Source organism: Triplophysa dalaica, chromosome 19, assembly GCF_015846415.1.
Source record: "Triplophysa dalaica isolate WHDGS20190420 chromosome 19, ASM1584641v1, whole genome shotgun sequence".
Lineage (NCBI taxonomy): Eukaryota > Metazoa > Chordata > Actinopteri > Cypriniformes > Nemacheilidae > Triplophysa > Triplophysa dalaica.
The window spans coordinates 20,972,035-20,998,024 of NC_079560.1; the positions used below are offsets into that span (position 1 = coordinate 20,972,035).

A 25,990-nucleotide genomic window follows, 5' to 3' on the forward strand; every position below is an offset into this window, starting at 1 on the left:
TATATATATATATATATATATATATAGTGATGGGTAAATTACTCTGAAAAAGTAATTAATTACTAGTTACTCATTACATATTCAATAGTGTAATTAGATTACTGTCCAAATTACTCTGTCCAAAAAGTATTTAGTTAATCATCACTAATTACTTTCTATATCCTACATCAACCTTGATTAGTTAAGTGATTCAAGAATATACATGAAACGGCTTATTTAATTCATTCAAATAAATAATATTATTAACTGACTAAAGTATTACAAATGTGAGAATTATACATTAAAGCACAGATTTTAAAGTAAGACTTTGAATTTTGATGTCAATTACACTATTGCACACGCATTTATTTAACAAAGTATTTAGTTTAATTACATCAAAAGAAACTGTTATGGTGGTTTTTCTATTATAGTATTGAGTTTTCTTACATAAAATGATACATTTAGTTAGTTATAGGTTTCATGTATTCTTATGAAACAATATTGGGCCTCGTGTATAAGTATGAGCTCATGAACACCTGCATGAACAACAAGCATCTTATCTTAGCTGCACGTACACCACAAATAAGTTTTAATAAGGAAGTTTGGTTTGTCTCATAGAGTCAAGGACGCTGGTATCTCTAAACAGTGAGCTCATTTTAACAAAGTAATGTTATGAGTCTGAACACTTGAACATCTGCACACACACCAAATATCCTTTAACAGGGATATTTAAAAAGAAGAATAAGATAGATAATGGTAGATAGAGTGCAAAACAGTGGAATGTGGAACAGTTATAACAGTGAAACAGTTATGTCATAATCCAGCTAAATGAAATTCTCTTGTGGTTTGATATCATTCATAATTCATTAAGTTTTACAGGTGAATGGAGTCCTTTTTGCAGAGGACTGGTCTGGTTCTCATGTTTTAGCTGAGGTTTTGTGAAGGTGGACATCTAGTGACAAAGTCTTCACAGGCGATTTGTCTTTAAGACTCGTCTAGTTGTCAGTGCTGTTGTGGTCACTTCATTGTTTGAATAAGGATTGTATCTAGGTGACTACAGTGGTCATCTGGACTGGATACAAACTAGATCAAGATGACTACAGTGACCTTGGAATAAGACTGAAACAGACAAACAAATATTAGTGTAGATGTCATTCATTCATAAAGTAACAAGTACATTTAGGTATTTTCCTAGTGTTGGTTGACATAGTGCATGGATTGTGCCATTTTGCTAATAAAACTTTGCTTCAGTTTGCAGAGAACATTTTACAGACGTGATAAATATTCACACCTCACAGAAGGCAGTGGACAAGTTGAGGCTTGAGATAGCTACTTCCCTCCTCAGAGAATCAGGTCTGTTTTTTTTTTTTTTGCTCAGCATGTTAATCAATTCATGTTGTTGGTTTTATGCAATTAATAGGCCTATCATAAAAATGCAGCTCTATGCTAGTGAATCTTTGCTGTGTAATGCAAACTGTATTAGTCTGAACTTATTTGTTGAATACTGTTTGTCTTACCAGATGATCTAAGCGGCTTGTGCTTTTATTGTGGGATGGAGGACAAGGGTAAAACACAATGGGTGGGTTATTCACATTACAAAATATACAAAAAAATGTACCATTGCAGTAATAATTACATCTTTCTACAACATCTATTAATGCATGCCAGTAAAAGTTTCCCTTGCTGCAATATTTGTTTTCCTACCTGTGCCAAGTAGTTTATGTTTAACTTGTGTTTGTCGAGGTATCTTGGAAATGTTTCTTTTTCACTTTTCTGACAATGCAAGCCTTGAAGATTTTATCAGTTATATTTTATTTATTTCCTAGATTGTTTCTTTTGTTATCAAGATGTTTTTACAGATTTTTTTAAATTAAAAACCTTAAAAAAAAGTTTCTTGTAATAATTAGAACTATATTTCAATAAATGCTTTGTGTATGCTTTACCAGAAGAAGAGTTGAGGCGAATATGTTTAAAACTTCTGTCGTCCCATATCACCGTACATCTGAATTTATATTATATTTCACATACAAATTGTAATGTAATCATGAAAAACTATACATTGACGGAAAGATCCATGACTTGCCGTGAAATGCACCCCCATCTTAAATTTGCTCGTGTTCGCCGCTGAATGAAATAATTATGAAAGTATGGTTATAGGACTCATACAGTCTGATGGGGTGAGTTTCATGCTTGTGACACGTTCCTAGTGGGAGATACGGGAGGGTGCATTTCCTGGCAAACAGGCTTGCCGTGAAAAGCACCCCCATCTTAAATTTGCTTGTGTTTGCCCCAGCATGAAATGATTATGAAAGTATGGTTAGAGGACTTATTCAGTCTAATGGGTTGAGTTTCATGCTTGTGACACGTTCCTAGTGGGAGATACGGGAGGGTGCATTTCGTGACAGACAGGTGCCTCAGCGTGAAATAAATTAAGAGCTCTTTTCCAAAACGCATTAAGTGCCAAATTAAAAAAAAATAGTTTGTCACGCCATTTTGCCGTTTACTAAACCTATTCACTGCTCCATCAATGTTTCATGCCAAATCGCTATATTTCCTTGTTCAAAATGTACTGCAAGATGCAGTTTCTTTCCAAAACGCTGTAAGTCCCAAACCTGTTTTTAGCCTAAATGCGATATGTCCTCTGGACAATCAGAATTCGTTCTTTAGTGGTATTTGTATGTGTTATTTCCAAATTATCTGTTGTATTGAAACATGATAATATTTATTTTATTTTACCATTTAGTTTGTTACAATGTTTTTATTTGGCTGTTATTTATTTCATGCATTTGCATTTATTTGATTTAAATTAATTTATAGTATGAGTCCCTGATGTCATATGTTTCATGTTCTCTTGTTTGTTTGTTTTTTAAATAAATACCATTTTTTTAAAAGGATGGATTTGTAGCGTTTTGAAAAAAATAAAAATTTAATTTATAATCGACAATATTGTTGTTTCATTTAACAATCATTGTTTAACAATTTCAGACTGAGCTAACAGACCATTTGAACAGCAGTGTTGGGTGTAACTAGTTACTAAGTAATTAGTTACTGTAATTTAATTACTTTTCCCTTGAAAAAGTAAAGTAAGGGATTACTCTTATTTTTTCTGTAATTTAAATACAGTTACTTTTGATGTAATTAAACTAAATACTTCGTGAAATAAATGCGTGTGCAATAGTGTAATTGACATCAAAATTCAAAGTCTTACTTTAAAATCTGTGCTTTAATGTATAATTCTCACATTTGTAATACTTTGGTCAGTTAATAATATTATTTATTTGAATGAATTCAATAAACCGTTTCATGTCTATCCTTGAATCACTTAACTAATCAAGATTGATGTAGGATATAGAAAGTAATTAGTGATGAGTAACTAAATACTTTTTGGAGAGAGTAATTTGGACAGTAATCTAATTACACTATTGAATATGTAATGAGTAACTAGTAATTAATTACTTTTTCAGAGTAACTTACCCAACACTGTTTAACAGGATAAATTGAATATTAACAAAATATATGGGTCTAGGTTAAAAAAAAATGTCATTTTCATGAAAATGGATTTATAGCGTTTTGGAAAAGAGCTATTCAAATATTGCTAGTGGAAGATACGGGAGGGTGCAGACTGGCTCATTTAAATGAGTTGATTTGTCCTGAAAAGCAGTAAACTTGCTCTGTGCACGTAAATTGTTACACAGTTGATGTCACTTTACAAGCTTATTGGCAAAAAAAATCCTGCCAATTCTGGTCCTGATTTGTATGGCTTAATAAAATTATTAAATATTTTTTAATTATAATTGCTTTATAAATTATAAAATGCCTGATTGGTATTTATGAAACTATGTTACGCGTATGCAGTAACCGTTTTTAAAAGCAATTGCATTTTATAACTGCTTCGAGGGTCTTATTACTGTAATTTAACACACTGAGGGCATCTAGTGGATTGAAACAGCACTGCAGTTTCCGCCTTTTATATTTAGAAGAATTTCAGCAAATGCGCGTTCCCGCGACTGGGGTGCCTTTCACGGCAGGCGTGCTTTTCTCGGCACAACACCGGCACATCTACCTGTACACTACACGTATTTGACAACAACCCTAGATATTATAAAATTTCGATAATTTATAAAATATCGTATATTTATGCACATACCTTGTGTATAGTAGAGCTCCTGTAAATTCATTGTGTGTATGTGTAAACAATAGATTTGATATTGCGTTTTTTAGGTTTGTAATTTAGATTTTCTTTTCATATTTGTTATTGGTCTTGCAACATGTTTTGTTATTCCCTTCTCGGCCACCGTCTTGATGGGAAGGCGGTCACGTGAACAGGCATTGCGCGCTCACGGCAGCGAACATGGCGGCGAGAGTCCTGCACGCGCTGGGAAGCGGCCTGAGACACGAGACTCTTCAGTCAAACCTGCAGTTGCGGCTCTCTGTCAGGTCATATGAAGTCATTCATTATCATCATCATGTTATAAACACACGTTTATCTGCGCGCTGACTCACATGTGTCACACACACGCAAACGGAAGCTTTATAACGTGTTTAACAGCGTCTTTGCATGCATACGCACTTTAGATGAGCTCATCACTCGTTGCGTTTCTGTGACTCTTACCGGAAGTGTGTGATTATTGACTCGTGCTGAAGGTCAACATGTGTTTACTGTTTGATCACGTGTCACTGTAGAGCAGGGCTCCTCAAATCTTACCCTGGAGGGCCGGAGCACTGCAGAGTTTTGCTCCAGCCCTGATCAAACACACCTGAGCAAGCTAATCAAGCTGTTCAGTATCGCTAGAAAATCACAGGTGTGCAAGTGTGATCAGGGTTGGATCTAAACTCTGCAGTGCTCCGGCCCTCCAGGGTAAGATTTGAATAGCCCTGCTGTAGAGTTTAACTACAGCCACTGAGGGTCATGACAACATCACACATGAATACTGGACAGCATACTTTGTGTTGCAGGAATATATTTATGATATATTTGTTGTGAACTGTCTCATTTTAGGAGTGCGTCTTCAATCAAGTCTCTGTTTGTACGAAAGGTGGATCCCAGAAAAGATGCTCACTCTCACCTGCTCGCTAAAAAAGAAGACAGCAACCTCTACAAGATTCAGTGTATGTGTGTCTTCATGCGCTTTCACTCAAAACCAGCCGCAAGCTGATTTCCCCACATTGTCGTCTACATGTTTTATTTTGTCAGAGACATAATGTTTATGTTCATTTATACCATGGTCCGTTTGAATACTGGATTCTGATTGGCTGGAAGGTGTGCATTAAAAGCCTTTAATGCACGGGTAGCTCCAGTCAGTTTGATTACATTTAAAATTAACTGACAAAATAACCCTCATGTTCACCTGTTTGATCTAAAATGACACTGTTAACATTAAAAAAAGCTTGAACTTGGCAAATAGCCATGATATAAGCAGGATAATCCACGGCTAGCTCTTACATGTCCAGTCAGTAACAGTGACGTAACATCCCCAAAAAACATTAGAAAAAAGATGTTTGGTTCTTTTTAATACTGTGGTGAAAGAAATTAAGCTGCCGGCCTACTATTGAATGGGAAACACTGAATACTTCTAGTAGATAGCAGTGACGTCACATGCTTGATTACTCTTGACTAGTTAGATACAAGCACAGAAGAGCTGCCATTCATAAACCAACAAGCATTTACAATCCCAAACACCAGGTGGAAATGAAATGTTGCATGAATACAGTCAGTAGGGTTGGGAATCGAAAAACTAAGAATCAATCAAAACTAAAGGAATAAGAAGCGGATACTTGAGATTCAAATTTCAATTCCTCTTATCAATTCCTGTGTGCATATCATCAGAAAAGTACATGCGTTGTGTGATCTGCTGATATCTCAATAACAGCCTTTATGAAAATGAACGATGTTTTTACTACTATTTACTATAGTATTTGCATTAAAAAGCACAGCAAACACAAATTAAGCAGAGTTTCATTTGAGTTCATACAGTTGAACCATGATGTACTTCAGCTTTGGTAACCCAAATAGTAATGAATCAGAAAACATGTATACAAAACTGAGCTCAAAAATATATATATTTTTAACAAACAAGTCAATAAGCCAGCTAAATGACCGCTTGATGTCTAAATGTTTTACTTCAGCTGTGGATGGATAATCAGAATGGATGAAATTGAAACGCTGTCAGTCAGCACCTGACCTGTCTCTGATTGTGAGTGAAATATATCTGTGTGTGCAGGACTTCATCTCTCATGTCTCTCTTTTACAGTTCATAACGTCAAGCCCGAGTGTCTGGATGATTATAACAAACTCTGGTAAGATCTCCTCACATCTCTTCACTCGCGTCTAAGTGCATCACCTACATATTGTTTTGCATTGTATGTTACCAAATAACTTCTTGTCTGTTTTAAGTCAAGTTTACATGAAAATGTTGTTATTTAATCACAACTTTATTTCTTATATAACATATATGTCTACTCCTCTGTGTTTGACGAAATTGAAGACGTTATTGTCTTTAAATTGTGTTAGAACACACAAGATCAAGGGTTTGATTCACAGGACACACAAACACAGATTCATTGTAGAGAGAGTAAATGAAGACTTTGATTCCAAAATGAGAGAACTCCATCAAAAAAAATCAAAAATCATGTTGTGCATTCCATTTAATATCAATCATATTGCAGTTGGTTTGTTTTGATTTAAGCCATAATAACTCAAAAAATACAGCTAACTAACACAATAAAAACATGATGACATCATAAATAACATGATTTTTGAATCTCATTTTGGAACAAAACTCTTCAAATTACTTTAGATAAAAATGTGTTAGATTGGATTGGATTTATCGTGTTGTACAGTATTGTGTATGATGTGTTGTGTGTGTATGGGTTGGCTCATGAAGGATTTGTGTGTCTGTGTTTGTATATACAGTGAGGAGGTTTTGCCGTCTATTCACGCTGATGCCAATTACCCGTGTGAACTGGTGGGTACCTGGAACACATGGTATGGAGAACAGGATCAGGCTGGTGAGCTGTCATTATTCCCCCCCCCCCCACTGATACTTAAGTGTAATTGACCTGAACAATCATCAGCATCATTTTCACACTGCACATACAATATGATGTCATGTGTGTATGTAACACATGTAACTACTGACAACACATATGTCCGACAGTTCATCTGTGGAGATACAGAGGAGGATACCCAGCCCTGACTGATGTGATGAATAAACTCAAGCAGAATAAGGTGTGTAGATGTTCATACATGTGAATGTTTCAGTGCTGCAGTCAGGACTATATTCAGTTTTCTGTTCTGCTGTACTAGTAACAGACACTTATCCCATTGCTGCCGCTCTTTTTTCATTTCATTGTAATTTCTGTTTCATTTTAATACAGTTTATAATAGTCAAAATCCACTCGCTCCTTTCTTTTAATAACACATAAACCAGAAGTTCTCTCTAACGATGAGCGGATTCAGATTCTCCCCTATGATGATGTCATGGTGGGGAAAACTCCGCCCACAACCAGCAACAACAAAGAGCCCATTCCGTTTTAAAGGAAATAAAGCTAAATCATGTTAAAGTTGGGATTTGCCATTCTTTTATGAACGACATGCATCGCAATACACACAAGCAAACACGCGCAGAGTTTTGCACAGGCTCACTCGCTGTATTTCTCAATTTGCACAAAACACAGATCGAATACAAACATAAAAGCTCTGCGTGCAACCCAGCATTAAATGAAATTTTAAGAATGTGAGATTGTGGTTTAATTTCTTTTATTAATCATCATTTTCACTGCCATAATAGCCCATAGTTATTTACATCACATACCGAATGGGGCGTGACAAAAGACAATAGAACACATTAGAATATGACATTTTGTCCTGTATGCCTGTGTCCGGTGTAGACCTGGTGTTACAATTATGGGTTATATCCGAAAGTGTCCTTCGCCACCTGAAGTTTTGCATGAAAGATGTGAGAAACTTCCGGTTTAATGAAAAGAAACGTGTTTCTGCCGCAAGTCATTGGTTTATACAGAATGTGAACCTACAGACTGACAGCACTCATGAACTACATCAGCATTCAGTCCACTGCTTTATAGAGGAATAGATGAGGATTTTAATACTTGACAACGGATATTTAGCAACTTTATTGATTCAGTTGCTGTGACTGTAAACCAATGATCAATTAAAAAAAATCATGGAGGGTTTTCAGTTTCTTTACGTTATGTTGATTGTGTGCTATCTAAAGATGTGGTAAATCATCCTTTTTTCTGTATTTAAAAGCAAACTGCAAAGGGTTGCATGGGCCGCATGCACATATCATAAATCTGGCTATTAATCTGATAAACATTCGACTAGACACCACGTGCTAAAGCTGCCTTTTTACATTTTTAAACATTCTCTCTAGGTTAAGTTAAAAACAAAAGAGGATTCGTGGAAGAAATACCTACTGTACACCAAGCACATCCGAGGAGAAGCGTAGACCACATGATGTGAAATATCTCAACAGACAACACGTCAGTAAATCCAGTATTCAGTTTACAGTCTCGCCTTTTTATAGAAGACCATACAGTGTGCTGATGATTACATCAAACATATTTGAACTCCCTTTAAAACTGTCAACTCTCTCTTTACACTCTGAGCACATTCAGTCTGAGTTTAATGTTTGTTATCTATTTGCTTGCTTTTTAAAACTCTACAGTTCCTCACAGGAGCAGTCCGTCTTAACTTTAGATCTGTGTGTTCATCGGTTTCCTAATTATTTTGAATAGATTCCCCACATGAAACCAACAGTATTACAATTCAAAATATCAATCCGTCTCAGTTTCTGTCATCAGAACAAGTTATTTAACACTGCAATTAGTTCAATGCACTACTTTCAACAAGGACCGGGCCCGAACATGTTTATGTTTCTATTGATATTTTATTCGCCGGCGGTCGACCGTGAGGGGCTGCAGGCTGTCTTTTACTTTGGTATTGTTTTATTAAATGTTTAAATTCTTGCCGGTTCCCGTCTCCTTCCTTCCCTTTTATTGAAATGTATTACAATGTGTTTCTTAAGTGGCTGTAGAGAAATTCAAAAGTGTGAACGGAGCTTGAGAAAAAGTCAATTGATTGAATGAACACTTGTGCTCTTTTTTTTATATGTTTCTAATATTATCAATAAATTGTGTTCAGGAGTTTTTGGAGTACAGAGAGAAGCGAGGCAAGATGCTGCTGTCCCGCCGGAATCAACTTCTGCTGGAGTTCAGTTTCTGGAACGAGCCAGTGCCCAGAGACGGGCCCAACATATATGAGCTCAGATCCTATCAGCTCCGGGTGTGTACCTCCATCTCATATATGGCCCTCAGGGAACAAACTGCTTTATATGTTCAAAGTGTTTATGCCAGTTTACACTCAGAATATTTGATGAACATAGTGAACCATTTGTGTTAAAGAATGAGAGACTGTGTCATGAGCTGTGATGATGTCACGCTGATCTACTTCTTTTTCTCACAGCCTGGAACCATGATCGAGTGGGGAAACTACTGGTGAGACATTCCTCCTTCTCCTCCTCCTCCTTCTTCTCTTTCACCTTCTACTCCTCCTTCTTCTTCTCTTTCACCTTCTACTCCTCCTTCTTCTTCTCTTTCACCTTCTCCTCCTCCTTCTTCTTTCACTTTCTCCTCCTCCTCCTTCTTCTCTTTCACCTTCTACTCCTCCTTCTTCTTCTCTTTCACCTTCTCCTCCTCCTCCTACTTCTATTCCACCTTCTCCTCCTCCTTCTACTTCTATTCCACCTTCTCCTCCTCCTTCTTCTTCTCTTTCACCTTCTCCTCCTCCTTCTTCTTCTCTTTGACCTTCTCCTCCTTCTTCTCTTTCACCTTCTCCTCCTTCTTCTCTTTCACCTTCTCCTCCTTCTTCTCTTCCACCTTCTTCACTGCCTCCTTCTTCACCGCCTCCTTCTTCTCCCCCTCTTCCTTAATCTTCTCCTCATCCTCCTTCTTCTCTTTCGTCACCTTCTCCTCCTCCTCCTCCTTCTATTCCATCTTCTCCACCTCCTTCTTCTTCAATTCCATCTTCTCCTCCTCCTTTTTCTTCTCTTCCACCTTCTTCACCTCCTCCTTCTCTTTCACCTTCTCCACCTCCTCCTTCTCTTTCACCTTCTCCTCCTTCTTCTCTTTCACCTTCTCCTCCTCCTTCTCTTTCACCTTCTCCTCCTTCTTCTCTTTCACCTTCTCCTCCTTCTTCTCTTTCACCTTCTCCTCCTCTTCTCTTTCACCTTCTCCTCCTCTTTCTTCTTCTCTTACACCTTCTTCACCTCCTCCTTCTTCTCTTTCACCTTCTCCACCTCCTCCTCTTTCACCTTCTCCTCCTCCTTCTTCTCTTTCACCTTCTCCTCCTTCTTCTCTTTCACCTTCTCCTCCTCCTTCTTCTCTTTCACCTTCTCCTCCTTCTTCTCTTTCACCTTCTCCTCCTTCTTCTCTTTCACCTTCTCCTCCTTCTTCTCTTTCACCTTCTCCTCCTCTTTCTTCTTCTCTTCCACCTTCTTCACCTCCTCCTTCTTCTCCCCCTCCTACTTAACCTCCTCCCCCTCCTACTTAACCTCCTCCTTCTCCTTCGTCACCTTCTCCTTCTCCTTCGTCACCTTCTCCTCCTTCTCCTCCTTCTCCTCTTTCACCTTCTTCACCTCCTCCTCCTCCTTAATCTTCTCCTCCTTCTCCTCTTTCACCTTCTTCACCTCCTCCTCCTCCTTAATCTTCTCCTCTTTCACCTTCTTCACCTTCTCCTCCTCCTTCTTTTTCTCTTCCACCTTCGCCTCTTCTTCTCTTCCACCTTCTTCACCTCTTCTTCACTGTCACCTTCTCCTCCTCCTTCTTCTCGTTCACTTTTTCCTCCTCCGGCGTGTGAGGGGCGATGGGGGTATGTAGTGGAGTAGGCGGGGCGGGACCGTGGTTCGAGACCGTTGAGTAATTGTTGAGCTCCAGCTGTGCGCGTACCGGTCTCGTATCAGGGAGGAGATCGGGAGCATAAGAGAACGAGCGACCGGACTGTCGAAGAGAGAGGACCAGGCCAGAACATGTTTATGGTTGTATTCTCCGGCCGTCGACCGTGAGGGGCTGCCGGCTGTCTTTTTACTTCTGATTTTATGTGATTAAATGTTAAAATGTTTGACGGTTCCCGACTCCTTCCTTCCTTTTATTGAGCTTTTCTACCTTCTCCTCCTTCTTCTTTTCTCTTTCTTCACCTCCTCCTTCTTCTCCTTCTTCAGTCTAAGTATGTTTTGGGGCCGCTGATTTAGCTCTGCATGAGTTCTTTTAAAATGCTGCACCGTAACATCTGGAAGCGGTTCAATAATTCTCATATGAAAGAATCTGCATGTTTCTTAAAACAATATTGATTTGTTCAAAACACAAAGCATTCAGAAGGAAAATGTTGAAAAATGCAGTGGCATGCAGTAATAGTGTTGTTGTTGTGTTGTGCAGGGCTCGAGCCATTGAGTTTCGACAGCAGAATCAGGAGGCTGTTGGTGGATTTTTCTCTCAGATCGGTCATCTGTACATGGTGCATCATCTATGGGGTGAGAGAACCCTCCACTATGACTGTTTTTACAGCAGCATTATTTATGACTCTGTATTTTACACGCATCTATTCTAATGTAAAGTTTTTTTTTCCTTCAGCATACAAAGACCTTCAGTCGCGAGAAGAAACCAGAAACGCAGCGTGGAAGCATGACGGCTGGGACGAGATGGTGTATTACACAGGTGAGGCACATCTGGGGTGCGCTCATGATGAGCAGAGAAAGAAACCAGGGAGATTGTCTGCCAATAAAGTTATACAGACAATAACAGTTAACAATGCTCAAATAAATACACAAACCACAGGAACCCTAAATGATTCTGGATATAAAAACAATGCGTTGTGTTTTCTCCTGTGTCTGGCAGTTCCTCTGATTCAGCATATGGAGTCGAGGATCATGATCCCAATGAAGACGTCTCCTCTGAAATAACCTGCGGAGACTTTCAATTCTTGAATGTGTTGGTTCTTTTCAGTGGCTTTCACGATGCGTTTCTTATTGGCTTTTGTTGACTTTTGTTTAACCATTAAAAAAACATGACACCTTTCATCAGATAATAAAGTGTGTAGAAATAAGAGGAGATATCTGATATTTTCATTCTAGTTTGTTACAGAATTTTTGCTGTTCATCCGTCACAAGTTTGATTTCAGCAATGTTAACTGTCATTTATTTTCAATTTAATCTTTATTGTAAATGAAATCGGAATGAATAACTTGAAAATGATTAATCACAATGAAACACTAACTGAACATATGAAAATGTTGTCTTGTTTGGGCTTACATTTGATCATCTTAGCTTTTAGCGGTGACGATATTGTTTATATAACAGCACATGACTGTATTTATTGAGCTATTGTTGCCTTTCCACTGATATGAGAGCCTGCGTGTGTTAATCATGTCTTTGATATCAATAATAAAGCCTTTATGCTGTCCATGATATTTCAGGGAAGAATGAGAAAATAAACCTGTGAACTCACCCATGATATTATTAAACATTTATTTCTGGTCATTTGTGTTCAATGCTTGAGAAAAAACATTTGAACTGATGAATCATGCAGCAGTATAATGTACTATTTATAGCTTTCATTTGTCCTTTTCACAATATTTTACATATCGTTTCGCAAATGTTACGTTCGTTAAACGAGTTTTGTTTTTGTACTGCAGTAAACATCAATGATACAAAAGTTATAGAAATATAAACTCAAAAAACGTTTTTTTTTTGGATGAATCTGGATGAAGACGGACACTTCCGCGAGCCAATAAATGGACGGCATCGATGCGTCATGTGTGGATTGTCCTATGAGAGCGCGGCAGGGGGCGGGACCGAGCGTTTAGGCGCTGGAGGTTTCTGGAAGCTCGCTGTGTCTTGTGCGCGTACCCTGTTCGGTCACTCCTTCGCTGTTTGTCAGAAAGGATGTCGGCGGTGAAAGCTCTCAACCCGAAGGCGGAGGTGGCGCGGGCTCAAGCGGCTCTGGCCGTGAACATCAGCGCTGCTCGCGGGCTACAGGACGTGCTCAAGAGTAATCTGGGACCAAAAGGAACCATGAAAATGTGAGTTTGACGCGATGCGGTACGGCGCTTTGTTCGCGCACGCGCGTGATTCAGCTCGAGCTAATCCTCTAACCGGTTAAAATCCCGCATGAACACGCGCCACACACACACGTTTACACGACTAACGGACATTCAAGATGAGCGTTCGAGCTTTATCGGCGGATGAAAGAGTGACGTGTGATTTACACAGTCAATGCAGAGAAAGCACATGGTTGTCATGCTGTTAGCATTAGCGCTTAGCTTCCGCTCGTTAAGGCAGTAAGTGTAATGTGACGTGTTGAATGATCATCTTTTGGAAGTACGTCGGTTACAGTGACCCTGGATGTGTTTTACAGGCTTGTTTCAGGTGCTGGAGACATCAAACTGACTAAAGATGGCAATGTTCTTCTGCACGAGATGGTGAGAGCTTCATTTTGTGTCGTTCCGCACTCTGATGGTTTTTGATCCTCATTGTGTTCAGATGTTAGTCAGATCATCTGCTCTCTGTATATATATATATGTTTATCACATGACTGTACAGATTCATAACAGCTCGTGCTTGGCTGTGTGCCATGTGATTGATCTGTTGCAGCAAATCCAGCATCCCACCGCTTCTTTGATCGCCAAGGTGGCCACGGCCCAGGACGACATCACAGGCGATGGCACCACATCTAATGTTCTCATCATCGGAGAGCTTCTCAAGCAGGCGGATCTCTACGTCTCTGAGGTTCATGTGCACTTCGCCTTTCACAGATATCTCTGCGGTGTGACTTTTCTCTTTGAAACTGACCGCTGTTTGTTGGCCGTCTGAAGGGTCTTCACCCGAGGGTCATCGCTGAGGGCTTTGAGGCTGCTAAAGACAAGGCTCTGGAGGTGCTGGAGGAGGTGAAGGTCACTAAAGAGATGGACAGAGAGACGCTCATCCACGTGGCCAGAACATCACTAAGAACCAAAGTGCACGCCGAGCTGGCCGATCTTCTGACAGAGGTGAAGCATTAAACATCACCCGGATGAACAATAAAGTTTGGTTTGTTATTTTATGCCTGCATAAGTTCCTTCAACTGGTGACGTTGTTCATAAATAGATTTGATTTTATTCTGTGCACCTTGATGGTGTGAAGCTGCACCAGAACAATCACAATGAGTTCCTAGAACAACAGAAACTTGGAAATAGTTGATTTCATACAGTTTTATTGCACTTTGTGTGTTGTCAATACAGAAATGACTGAACAAACAATGATGACTGCTTCTGAGTTGTGTTGTTGTTGTTGTTGTTGGGTGACGGTGCGTCTCAGAATTGTTGTCATTTCACATTAATTAAGTGTGTTGCAGATGTATTGTGAATAATGATTAAGTTTTTGTAAGATTATCAATTTATTGGTTTGTGTTATGGTTTCAGGCTGTAGTGGACGCTGTTCTTGCCATCAGGAGACCCAATGAACCCATCGACCTCTACATGGTGGAAATCATGGAGATGAAACACAAAACAGACAGTGACACACAGTGAGATACTTCATTGGTTTTTCTTTACTGTGACATCACATCATGATGATGATCAATACACACGGGGGTGTGGGTGGGGGGGGCCTTCCACGTCATCAAACACAGACGAATGATTATTTTCACAGTTAACGCTATCTTAAAACACCTTTACTTAAGGACACAATATAAAGTGAAAACATTTTAAATTAGAAAATTCAGAATGATTTTATGGTCTGGCGCTGGTGTCATCTGAAGTCCTTTAAAGGGGCGATGTGTGATCAAATATTTGCACCTGTTAAAACAACGTAAAAAATGAAGGGCGTCCCTGCAGCCACATAATACCCCGGTGAGAGTGACACGCTTACTGCCTCCAATGATTGAAAATGTTAAAGAGGAAGAAGAATTGGATAAAGAAATGAAAACATGATGGATCAGGCTATTGCTGTATCTGCACAAAAATGTAGCTGTATGTAAATCGTGAGATAATCACTATTGTAAGCACAGATCGTGTCTGGGAGTCGCCTGTCAATCACGTCATATGCATGTAACCAAAGACACAACAAGGAAAGGCTGAAATCTTCCGCAGAATGCAGGGAAGCAGACTGGAGGCTGTTACATGATCCATGCTTTCTCCAGACCTTGAATCACCCTAATAACACAGTCTCTGGCGTTAACCTCGCTTTACTGCAGCAGAAACCATGACAACACAATTCTTTACCGTTTGCAGCTGGTACTGTCAACAAAGACAAACGGGTGAACTATATGACCAAAGAAGAGTTTTGGACAAGAAGATATTGGAGACATTAAACTAGGATCAAGCATTTCCTAAATGGTCAGTGTCTTCCTAGACAGAGACACTGATCTTCCTCGTGTTTTAATAGACGTGTGAGCAACTGTTTAGATTCATTTAATGACAGAAAACATGATCATAATATGGAACAAGGTTATTTTTAATGTTCAAATGTCTGTTTCTATATTTAGCACAAGTGTCATGTTTATATTTACTGAACAAGCAGTCATAGTTTTTAGATCATTTGAATAAATGGTAATATGTCAGTAAGCTCTTGCACATTTTTGTTCGCTGTGCACATACTCCCTGTTCAAACTTCGTTCACTCCGGGCACGGGTCCGATAAGACCTCTTTAACATGTTCCATACCCAATGTCCATGTAGAGCAGCAATACTCACCCAAAATACAAATGATGGTCAAGAATTCAACCAGAGCAGAATTATTCACTCGGCGATTGATATGGTTTAGTCGTGTGCACTGCCTCTGGAGGTCAGAACGAAGGGAAATAGAACCGTCACTGTTTAGGTCTCAATTGCAGAGAGGCACAAAAGTGCTTGTGTGCTTCCTGGACACACAATGATGCATTTAATGCTTGTGCTTCTCATTCTGTACAGTTCTGCACTTAAAGCTCTTCTCTTTCTGATGTTGCGGGGATCTTTGCTCATGTTCGTAACATTCAGAACCCAAAGAGTAGAGATTATCATGTTTAACACATTGGGTATTGTAGTTTCTAGTACAGTTTAAATGTGAGCTTTAAAGAGTTGTTGTGTGTGAATGAGGAACAGTGTTTAGAGCACTTCCTGAAACAATGACACTCATCAAAGAGGAACATCACCAGCTCCAGCGCTGGAGTTAAACACCCAAGTTCCCATCATTCAATGCGCCATTAACCTCTGCCATTGTTGATGTGTCGATTATGTGTGTTGAATCTACATACTGCGCCTATAATCTATGTAGAAATCAAACAGTACAGATCATTTTCAAAACATTTACAACTTCTGTTTGACCAAGCTGAAATACACAGATTATTTCATTTGTATGTTTGCTTTGACATGATGATTAGTGCTATTGCTCATACTTTGACAAGGTGTGAGCTGGGTTTGATGAATATTTAGACAAAGACTACTATCAGCAAGAAATCTAGACAATGAAAAGCTGACATCAGAGGTGTGTTGTGTTTTTCAGGCTGATCAGAGGTCTGGTGTTGGATCATGGAGCGAGACATCCTGACATGAAGAAGAGGGTGGAGGACGCTTACATTCTCACCTGCAACGTGTCTCTAGAATATGAGAAAACGTAAGCTTCTGTTCACTTGGCTGCACATTTGTCAGATGTTCGGAGAGCTTAAATATTTGTCATCTCATAGAGAGGTGAACTCTGGATTCTTCTACAAGAGCGCCGATGAGAGAGACAAACTGGTGAAGGCCGAGAGGAAGTTCATTGAGGATCGTGTGATGAAGATCATCGAGCTGAAGAATAAAGTTTGTGCGGATAGCAAGAAGGGATTTGTGCTCATTAACCAGAAGGTAAGAGATTATTCAAACTCTCAGGTGTATAAAGTTCATTGTTGTTGAGTCCGTATGTGACGGACATGTTAAAGGCAAACATCTTTGACTCTGTTGTGAGGTGTTTTAGTCAGCGCTTCTCAGACAAGACTGAAGATTCTGCTGTGGCACTGAGCAAAAGCAAAAAAAAATGTAATAACGGGATGTCTTTTTAAAACCAAGTCATTCATAGTACCTGCAGTAATGAGTGATGTTTATTCACTGAAGATCTGCTCTGGTGCTGTTATCTGTAGTGTTTTTATTTGTCTGTAGTCAGTAGTCCGTTTCCCTTTAACAGCACATACTGAAGTGTATGGAAACCCCACCTGTGAATAAACTGATCCACGAGTAACTTGAAGCATTAAAGGTTGTGTGGGGGTGCAGTAGTCACTGATGTCACTTTATATGTTCTCAGGGTACTGACCCGTTCTCTCTGGACGCGCTGGCTAAAGAAGGCATTGTGGCACTGCGCCGGGCCAAGAGGAGGAACATGGAGAGGTGAGGCCTCTAGAATCTTCTCTGCTAGCATGGCTGAATTCTGTGTTACTCTGTCAGTGAGAAAGACAGCCAGACACCATGCCACATCATCAGCATCACTCCTCACATGTGTCACGGTGGTATCACACCATTGCCATCACTTCTGCATGAGAGATGCCACACATGAATCCTCAAGGTTGATTTGTACTGATAGGGCGTCTGCTCTCCTGACCGACTGGAACCTCAGTCAAGGGTTCTCACACTAAAGAGAAGTGATGAGGTGAAGACTAACACTTGATTTCTTTATGTAAGGTTGACTCTGGCGTGTGGCGGTATCGCTATGAACTCTTTGGATGACCTGACGGCTGAGTGTCTGGGTCATGCTGGACTCGTGTACGAGCACACACTGGTGAGGAGCTGTCTCTGTCTCTCTCTCTCTCTCTGATCACAGCACATGGCTCATGTTTGTCTCTGTGTTAGGCTGAGGAGAAATACACCTTCATCGAGGAGTGTGATAACCCTCGCTCTGTGACGCTGCTGATTAAAGGACCCAACAAACACACACTGATGCAGATCAAAGACGCTGTCAGAGACGGACTCAGAGCAGTGAAAAACGCCATTGAAGACGGTATGTGCTGAAGAGAGCGCTGTGATGTTTCCATCACTAGAGGTTACGGTGGACTCACCTCTCTCTCTGTCTCTCTGTCTCTCTCTCTCTCTCTCTCTCTGTCTGTCTCTCTCTGTCTGTCTGTCTCTCTCTGTCTGTCTCTCTCTCTCTGTCTGTCTGTCTCTCTCTGTCTCTCTCTGTCTCTGTGTGTGAAGGTGCGGTGGTGGCCGGGGCCGGTGCGTTTGAGGTGGCCGTGGCAGACGCGCTGATCAAACACAAGCCCAAAGTTAAAGGTCGAGCTCAGCTGGGAGTGCAGGCGTTTGCTGACGCCCTTCTGATCATCCCTAAGGTAACATCATGCCATCTCTAACCTGTGATGTAGAAGTAAAGATTGTGTCTTATGTGGTGGTGTTGTTTTTAAAGGTTCTGGCTCAGAATTCAGGCTATGACCCCCAGGAGACACTTGTGAAGCTGCAGAGTGAATTTAAGGAGTCTGGACAGCTGGTGGGAGTGGATCTGGGCACAGGCATGTAACACACAGACACACATGTTCTCGGGGCATTGTGCTCTGACCTTTGTGCTCCCAGTGCGACAGAAAATGTTCCTGTAGTTCTGCTTTTAGAGCAAAGCGTAAAATAGTTTTGCACCAACTCTGATAGATCACCTGAAGAGTCTTTATCAGTGACTTCAATCTGCACGTGAATCGCTCACGGTACTTAAGTTTTTATTAAGTTGAACAATTCTACTGTAAAGACGCTGATAAAGTTCTTCAGGTGTTTTATATCAGAGTTGAGGCTACACTCAGCAGGAATATGGATCTCACGGGTCAGAGTTGAGAACCACTGCCTTACTTTATCACAATACATAATGAATGTGCTCACAGGAATAAGGATAGTATTGAATCTGCAGAGAAGCATATTGTCTCGAGGAAATATATTTATGTTTAGGACGGTTATTCTTTGTTAAGGTTTCTAGCACTTTTTTAGCATGAATCTCATTTCAACACCTACCTCAACAACAAAGTACTTTGCATTCTTTCAGCAGTCAGTCGAAGGTCTTATATAGATTATTCAAAAAGATTGTTGGTATTAAAAAGTTTTCATTTGTGTCTACTGTGTGTGTGTTGATGTTTTTCCTTGTTTCCAGGAGAACCGATGGTTGCAGCAGATGCAGGTGTGTGGGACAACTACAGCGTGAAGAAACAGCTGCTTCACTCGTGGTGAGTGTGAAGAGTGCGCTCAGCGTGAAGAGCATGGCCGAATTCTGTTGTACTCTGTCTATAGTGCACACAGCCAGACACCATGCAACAGCATCCTCTCTCTCTGTGCATTTCAATCGTGATGATGACCATCACACAGTCATCATCATCAGGCACATCAGAGCGAGTACATTCTCATCTCTAAACATCAGCCGTCTCATGTTTGTGTCTGTTTTTTATCTGCTTCTCACAGCACTGTCATCGCCAGTAATATTCTTCTTGTGGATGAGATCATGAGAGCCGGGATGTCGTCACTCAAAGGTTAAAGTAGTCCTGCAGCGTGAAGAGGTCTCTTCATCAGCTAAATCTGACCAATCACATGTCTCTCCCCATTTCACTCAATTGGTTTATTTATGAGATTGAGTTCAAGAACCACTGAACTGCTGTAACACACACTTTCCTTTGTATCTATTAAACATTTTGGTTCAGATATTAGTGTATTATTTGTGATGTGTGAAAACAGTTAGGTATGGAGAGAACAGCAGTCTGCATCTTTATTGATGTTGAGGTGAAAGAGAATGTGTGCAAAACCCAACCCTTCAGTGCACAAACCAAACTGTCAACAGATGCTTTTAATAAACATTATCATCAAAGTGAATAGTACAAATATTACACTTTAATATTCAAAACACTCTTTACATGGAATGACCCTCACTGGCCACTATACACATGTTCACTTGACCCTTCTCAAAGCCTGCCCACTTTTGTTATGGCTAAAAAATATTTATTTCGAAATAATCATTTCTGGGGGAAATCATGTGTGCTTTCAACATAAAGCGGTCTGGAATATGCATTTGAAGTATATACTCAGGATGTGAAATGGACTCGGAATAAAGAGAACGAAATTAAGATCCAAGCTCTTACCTAACATACGTAACTCAACTTTATTTATATAGCGCTTTTACAATTTCTACTATTACAAAGCGGCTGTACATGAGACGCATATTTACTACAAGCTAAACAACTAAAGTCATATACCTGTGAAAACACGGAAAACAGACACGCACATACAAACACTCCACACACAATATGCACACATAAACATTTAGAAACACGGATCAAATATTAAACGGACTAATTCTTCTATGCAAAATTAATTGTGTAAAACTTCTGAAATCTAAAGCAGCACCCCAACCATGCAAATAATGCAAAACAGCATATCTGCGTCTGTAATGGCTGCACTGTAGAGCCCAGGGGCCTCATTTATAAAATGTGCGGACGCACAGATTTGAACATAAAGCGTGCGTACACTGAAATCCACGGCAACCTTCATATTTATATAAACGGTCTTTGACATGGACCTACACGCTTTTCTTTGTCCGAGTGCTGCAGGTTTTTGGGAAATAAGCCTTGCCGCTCGTAAAGGATTTGGACAGGTGCTCTTTCATATATAAATGACATTAATTAGACAACATTAGAGCGGCCGAAACACAGGGTTTCTGACAATCTCATATTAAGTAGTAGTATTGCATACTTTGTATCTTCGAAGAGTCTTTGGTTTTATCACATTTATAATGGACACTGCATCGTCTACCAGATGACCTTGTAACAATGCGACACACACCCAGGTCTGATCAACCTGCGGTAAGCCTCTATTGGCTGATAGTGTCTTGTGATAAAGGACCAAAACACCCGATGAGGCTGAGGGAACCATACAAAGGGCATTATCAGCAGCACCCAACCAAAAGGCATCTTTCACTCAGGTGAAAATGTGATGAAGGTGGGACACTCAACTCATGAGATGTCTCTGTAATTCTATAATCATTTATCCCCCAAACACAAAGCATACTTAGCTTTCCTTGCCATTATCAGAGGATGACTACCCAAAGAACCAGTGAAACCGTGGAATAGTGGAATTATAACACAAATCGAACTAATTGCATTTCGATCTATATAGGTATTAGTATCTGTACAGCATCTCTGTTTGAAAGCAAAACTTATAACCCACCTTCTAGAAAAGGCCCATATATATGCTGAACTAAACTAATCTAAAAGAAAACTTCTAAGACTAGTCAGGGACCCGTTCTTTGCACCTCGCTTACATTTCTTAAATTGGGTAAACTCAGTACCAGTCGCAGGAGTCCACATCATCTGAAAAGTGCTACAGAGACCAGGAAAATAGGATTTTGTTGTGCTATTTTATTGCTGGTAATGTATTGTGAATCATTCATTTCTCTCCAAAAAAGGGCCAAGGCGCATCTATGTATAAGTCTTTAAAGGTTGGATATATGGCAAAACTTCAACACATTGACCTTGACAATATTAAGAGCATAACGTTTTTCTGCATTGTTTACTGACCTAACATCTCTTTTTTCAGGTTAAAGATGACACTGATACCTGCCTATTATTCAATGAGTTTAAAAATAAAAAGCATGTGGGCCTAAGCATGTTTGTGTTGTTTTTAACTTATATAATTAATAAAGAAATGGTATTCCAAAAGGTATATCTCATGAAGCTCAGTGTAAGTGCAGTGGTTTAGAGATCATAAATCTCTCATTAGATCACCAGTCCTGTCTTCAGTATTGACTACCTTGTCAGGGAGCTACATTTAAAAACTCACTAGCCAATCAGCGTAAAGCAGCCATAAGTCCCGCCTCCTAATGAGATTTGAGCCAGAGAGAACGAAAACTAGGAAAGAACAAATGAAATATCTAGGCATGAATTCAAACCTATTATTAGCAAAAATGAAACTTGTTAAAAAAATAGCAGTTTATTTGAAAATCATGTCACATTCCTGCATTTGAGTTTAAAGATTTCATTTTTAAAAAAAGATTCTCATTGTATATTTTTGTTCGTTATTTTTAAGTTTGCGTTCATTTTTAATGACTCAAAAGTAATCTCATAGAGTTTCTTGGTGTCTCTGGGCTGAATCGAGGGAAAAGTTTGGCATTTTCTAAAACCCTACAATGACGGCACTGGGATGAGCGAGACAGCAGAACATGTTATGAACACAACTTTATTTTAGCACATGTTAGTCATAGAAAAACATTTTGCACACAGCATCGTTTCAGCATACGTCTCGGTATATAAAACAATGTTTTTATCACAGAAAAAGAAAAAAAAAGAAAAACAACTTGAGGTTGGTCATAAGACCATCATAAGATTGTTCAGTTCTGGACTCATGATGTGGAGTGTGTATTTGAAATGACTTCTTACAAGCGTTCTTATGGATTCTAAAGTAAGAAGAAAAACGATTTTTGCAACAGATTAATGATTGTTTTGTATTTTGGAATAAATTATAACATAATTGTTAATAATCAAGAGATGAGTTTAACATAATAAGAAAGTACACAACACTGTAGAGAAAGAAGAATACAGAAGCACAGTGTGGAGCGCTGCATGAAAGGCACTGAAGTACGGCATTTGTACATCACAACGAAGCTTTCCCTGATCTGAGCGATACGGTAAGACAACGGCAGCACTTTATCTTTGGTTTCTTTCTTGTCTGAGAAGGACCGAGAACTCCCATGTGTTGGTGTATTGCGAGAGCAGGATCTCTTCAGGGAAGAACTCGTCCACCTCAGGAGGAATGTCCACATCTTTACGCTCCATGTAGGACACAAGCGTGTCTTTCAGACTGGAGGAGAGACAGAAATGAGCCAGTTATTACAGATTACACACTTTACTCTTACTTTCAGTCCCGCTCATTTTTCCCATGTTCACTGACAAACTATATGCTTATTCTGATGATAGTAGCTGAAGTATGATAAGCGTCATGATTACCAGTTTAGTGGACTGGGCCTTTTTGTAAACTAGACCAAAATTGTCGAAATGTGGTGCTGTAAAACAAAACCAGTCTAAAGGGCTCAGCATACTACACTCCAAATTGAAAAACGACCACCTGTGACCAGATTTCGAGCAAAATCTGGTCCAAACAATAATTTGTTTCACTAGTTCGCCGCAGAAAACCAAATCGAACTCTCTTTGAAAGTTGATGTTGGCCGGGAAACACCCTCGAGCCACCATTGGTCCATGGCCATTAGGTAATAGGTGGGTGTTTTATGTATCACCACCCGGTCTGTGGGAAATAACACCTCATTTTATTTAGCTGAGGTGAGGTCAGATATGCATACGTCATGTAAACCCCGCGGCCAGAAACAAATAGACGGTATAGTGTTTTAAAACAATTCAACACCTATCAAAGTTTTCGAGCTTCGTTTTACCCCAAAACGCAGAACGAAAGCGCAATTCACCTGGACTATGCCGAGCCCCTTATGGGAAATTTGGAATGTTTACATAATCTGAAATCTAAATAAATACGATTTCTATTGATGTACGAGTTGTTCAAATATGACAATATCTGGCTGAGATACAACTGTTTGAAACTCTGGAATCTGAGAATGCAAAAACAATGAAAATATGAAAAAGATTGCCTGAAGTTGTTAATCAGGGGCACTGTGACAGGCAATCCGTTGGCTGGAAGGTGTGCATTAAAACCAATTTGTAAATAGACTTTTGTTTCATTCTTTAATGTCCAGATCCCCACACCTGCATGTCTTTGGACTGGGTGAGGAACTCTTGTTCCAGCCGGGTCCTAAACTGGGGAACTTCTTGTTGTGAGACAACAGTGCTTACCACCTGCCACCTCATTAAAAGCGATTATACCATAGTCTGTTTGAATTAGTGGTGGGCCGTTAACGGCGTTAACGCCGTTAACGCAGTGAGACTATTATCGCGCGTTAAAAAAAATGTCGCCGTTAATCTATTCTCAAAGTTGGGTTGGGAGCTGGGTCTATACTACGCAAGCTATGATGACTTTCACCTTGATATTTTAGCGCGGATGTATACCAGCTTAACTGCACTGTACGGGGCGAGAACGAGATTTTTCAACTCGCGTGATTCGCGTCATTCGCGGAAGCAGAAGCCGCCTCATCATCTCATAACCAGGGCTTCATTCGCGCGATTCGCGCAGCAAGTAGGTCTATTGGCTCTTTTCATTAACATATAAATCACTCGCGCTTGAGGCGCCATTCGCGTTTGGTCTGAACACAACATAACGTTACTGTGAAATTACCGCATCAAACGTGACGTGCTAACATGCTATGAAGCCGCCGGGTTTGCTTCAGGGAATATTAATTTTTAAGAAGCTTCCCAATAGAAACATCGACAAGACTAAGGTTGTTTGCACATTGTGCAATGCGGAATTGGTTTAAAAAAAAACACTTTCTCTCAACAGGTAGTGGTCTAGCTTTAGTTGAAACCAGTAACTTTGTATTGAGATCTAATGCATTATGGCTCCTGTATGACACATCTCTTGTTGCTCCCTCACTCTTTGTAAGTCGCTTTGGATAAAAGCGTCTGCTAAATGACTAAATGTAAATGTACTGTAGGAGCTCTTCCAGTCTCAAGTACCACCTAAACGCAAATCATCCCTTAGCTAATGCGGAAGTAAACACAAGTACATCTTATTGAACATAATTTAATTTTCATCACCAATTATCATAGTTGAACAGTTTTCTCAAGCAGTTTGTGATGCATTTGGAAACAGGAGATGAGCCCCTGGTCTAATGCGCCACCCGGCTTGAGAAACCCGTTCTCAAAGACTTACTTTTAGTCATTATTTGGGTAGCACACATATTCTGAATGCCTTCGGCAGAATTCAAATGAGCCATTTTAATCTAGATTAATCTAGATTAATCTTGGAATTAATCTAGATTAATCTAGATTAAAAAAATTAATCTATGCCCACCACTAGTTTGAATACTGGATTTCGATTGGCTAGAAGGTGTGCATTAAAACCGTTTAATCCACGGCTAGGTTAGTTTGATCAATGTTTGAAATTAACCGACGGAAACGTTCACCTGTCTGATCAAAATATTATTAATAATTCCTTTCATTTATATAGCGCTTTTCATGGAAGGGGGGAATCTCCTTAACCACCACCAATGTGCAGCATCCACCCGCAGCCATACTGCGCCAGATCACCCACCACACACCAGTTTACTGGTGGAGAAGAGACAGTTGATAGTTGTGAAGCCTATGAGTATATCTGGAGATGATGAGGAGGCTTTGATGTGTAGAGGTGAACAGGCTAATTTGGCCTAACCCACCCCTAATATGATTCCAAAGACAGCTGGGTTTTTATTCTGAGATGGTGCTTTATTACAGTACTGGGGTATAAGGACCCTCACAGACCCCAGGATGTAAACCCCTGCTGGCCTAACGAACACCTCTTCCTGAAGCAAACTAGCTTTTACCAGGAAGTCGGGAAAAATGACGCTTAAAACATCAATAACAGCTTTAAGTTGGCAAATGACCACAGCATAAGCAGGATCATCCACGCACAGTCCTGCATTAAAGAATTGTAGATGCACTTCACTTCGGGTGGTTCTTTGCTTCCTTCAATGCACGGTTAGCTGTAGTTTATCCCTCATATATTACTACAGGAGTCAGTAATAGCCTTCATGCGCTTTCAGAACATATGAGAGGTCTGGTCAATCTCCTTGACATCTATATTTATCTATACACTTGGTCATAATTTACATCAAACTTCTGAAACACGAGGCAAACCCGGACCACCCTCCAGAGGAACAGTGTTATTTGCAGCACTGTTTATTTGCTCACCACCAGTCTGGCCTGAATGTGTCCGGGGCTTTGGGGTTCTTCAGGACCAAAAGCAGAAACTCATGCATCTCTAACAGGAAGGCATCAGCGCTGGACTTGGTGAAAAAACTAGTGAGCTTTCTCCTGTGTTCTTCTTGAAGAGGATGTTTGTACTCTTTGCTGATTCCCACAAATGGGTCCTGAAAAGCAGATGAAAAAAGTCAGAATCAAAGCACAAG

General features: G+C 39.9%; 3 protein-coding genes and 2 non-coding genes across 5 annotated transcripts in view; 4 read left to right on the forward strand and 1 right to left on the reverse strand.

The window, feature by feature from the left end:
* The first annotated feature begins 1,539 nt into the window (after positions 1 to 1,539).
* On the forward strand, positions 1,540 to 12,530 carry LOC130407650 (protein NipSnap homolog 2-like). The gene is made up of 11 exons (XM_056730743.1): positions 1,540 to 1,558; positions 4,290 to 4,416; positions 4,979 to 5,088; positions 6,231 to 6,276; positions 6,893 to 6,987; positions 7,137 to 7,207; positions 9,143 to 9,283; positions 9,464 to 9,495; positions 11,431 to 11,525; positions 11,626 to 11,709; positions 11,890 to 12,530. The coding sequence occupies exons 1-11, from the start codon at positions 1,555 to 1,557 to the stop codon at positions 11,952 to 11,954; spliced, it is 870 nt and encodes a 289-aa protein (XP_056586721.1). The 5' UTR covers positions 1,540 to 1,554; the 3' UTR covers positions 11,955 to 12,530.
* Positions 12,531 to 12,867: 337 nt separating this feature from the next.
* cct6a (chaperonin containing TCP1, subunit 6A (zeta 1)) lies at positions 12,868 to 19,638 on the forward strand. The gene is made up of 14 exons (XM_056730741.1): positions 12,868 to 13,072; positions 13,408 to 13,471; positions 13,644 to 13,778; positions 13,865 to 14,038; positions 14,450 to 14,553; positions 16,508 to 16,618; positions 16,689 to 16,848; positions 17,282 to 17,364; positions 17,656 to 17,752; positions 17,824 to 17,971; positions 18,166 to 18,299; positions 18,374 to 18,476; positions 19,097 to 19,169; positions 19,402 to 19,638. Exons 1-14 carry the CDS (start codon positions 12,936 to 12,938, stop codon positions 19,472 to 19,474), a joined length of 1,596 nt encoding a protein of 531 aa, XP_056586719.1. The 5' UTR covers positions 12,868 to 12,935; the 3' UTR covers positions 19,475 to 19,638.
* LOC130408555 (small nucleolar RNA SNORA15) lies at positions 17,392 to 17,528 on the forward strand. Its single transcript, XR_008904770.1, has one exon. It is a non-coding gene; the product is annotated as a small nucleolar RNA SNORA15 (small nucleolar RNA).
* LOC130408554 (small nucleolar RNA SNORA15) lies at positions 19,201 to 19,343 on the forward strand. The gene has a single exon (XR_008904769.1). It is a non-coding gene; the product is annotated as a small nucleolar RNA SNORA15 (small nucleolar RNA).
* A 2,506-nt stretch (positions 19,639 to 22,144) lies between the features above and the next one.
* LOC130408403 (E3 ubiquitin-protein ligase rnf213-alpha-like) overlaps positions 22,145 to 25,990 on the reverse strand; it is a 71,618-nt gene continuing 67,772 nt past the window's right edge. The window contains exons 67-68 of the mRNA XM_056731908.1: positions 25,773 to 25,951; positions 22,145 to 22,785 (exon numbers count right to left, since the gene is read on the reverse strand). Coding sequence (XP_056587886.1) covers positions 22,632 to 22,785; positions 25,773 to 25,951 — 333 coding nt within the window. The 3' untranslated portion in view covers positions 22,145 to 22,631. The remainder of the gene's footprint in view (positions 22,786 to 25,772; positions 25,952 to 25,990) is intronic.

Excerpts from the sequence above, each read along its gene's own strand:
- LOC130407650 (XM_056730743.1), top strand. Across the intron at positions 4,417-4,978 it reads CAGTTGCGGCTCTCTGTCAG|GAGTGCGTCTTCAATCAAGT; the intron begins GTCATATGAAGT and ends GTCTCATTTTAG. Across the intron at positions 5,089-6,230 it reads CAACCTCTACAAGATTCAGT|TTCATAACGTCAAGCCCGAG; the intron begins GTATGTGTGTCT and ends TCTCTTTTACAG.
- cct6a (XM_056730741.1), top strand. The coding sequence starts at position 12,936 with ATGTCGGCGGTGAAAGCTCTCAACCCGAAGGCGGAGGTGGCGCGGGCT. Across the intron at positions 13,073-13,407 it reads CCAAAAGGAACCATGAAAAT|GCTTGTTTCAGGTGCTGGAG; the intron begins GTGAGTTTGACG and ends TGTGTTTTACAG. Across the intron at positions 13,472-13,643 it reads ATGTTCTTCTGCACGAGATG|CAAATCCAGCATCCCACCGC; the intron begins GTGAGAGCTTCA and ends GATCTGTTGCAG.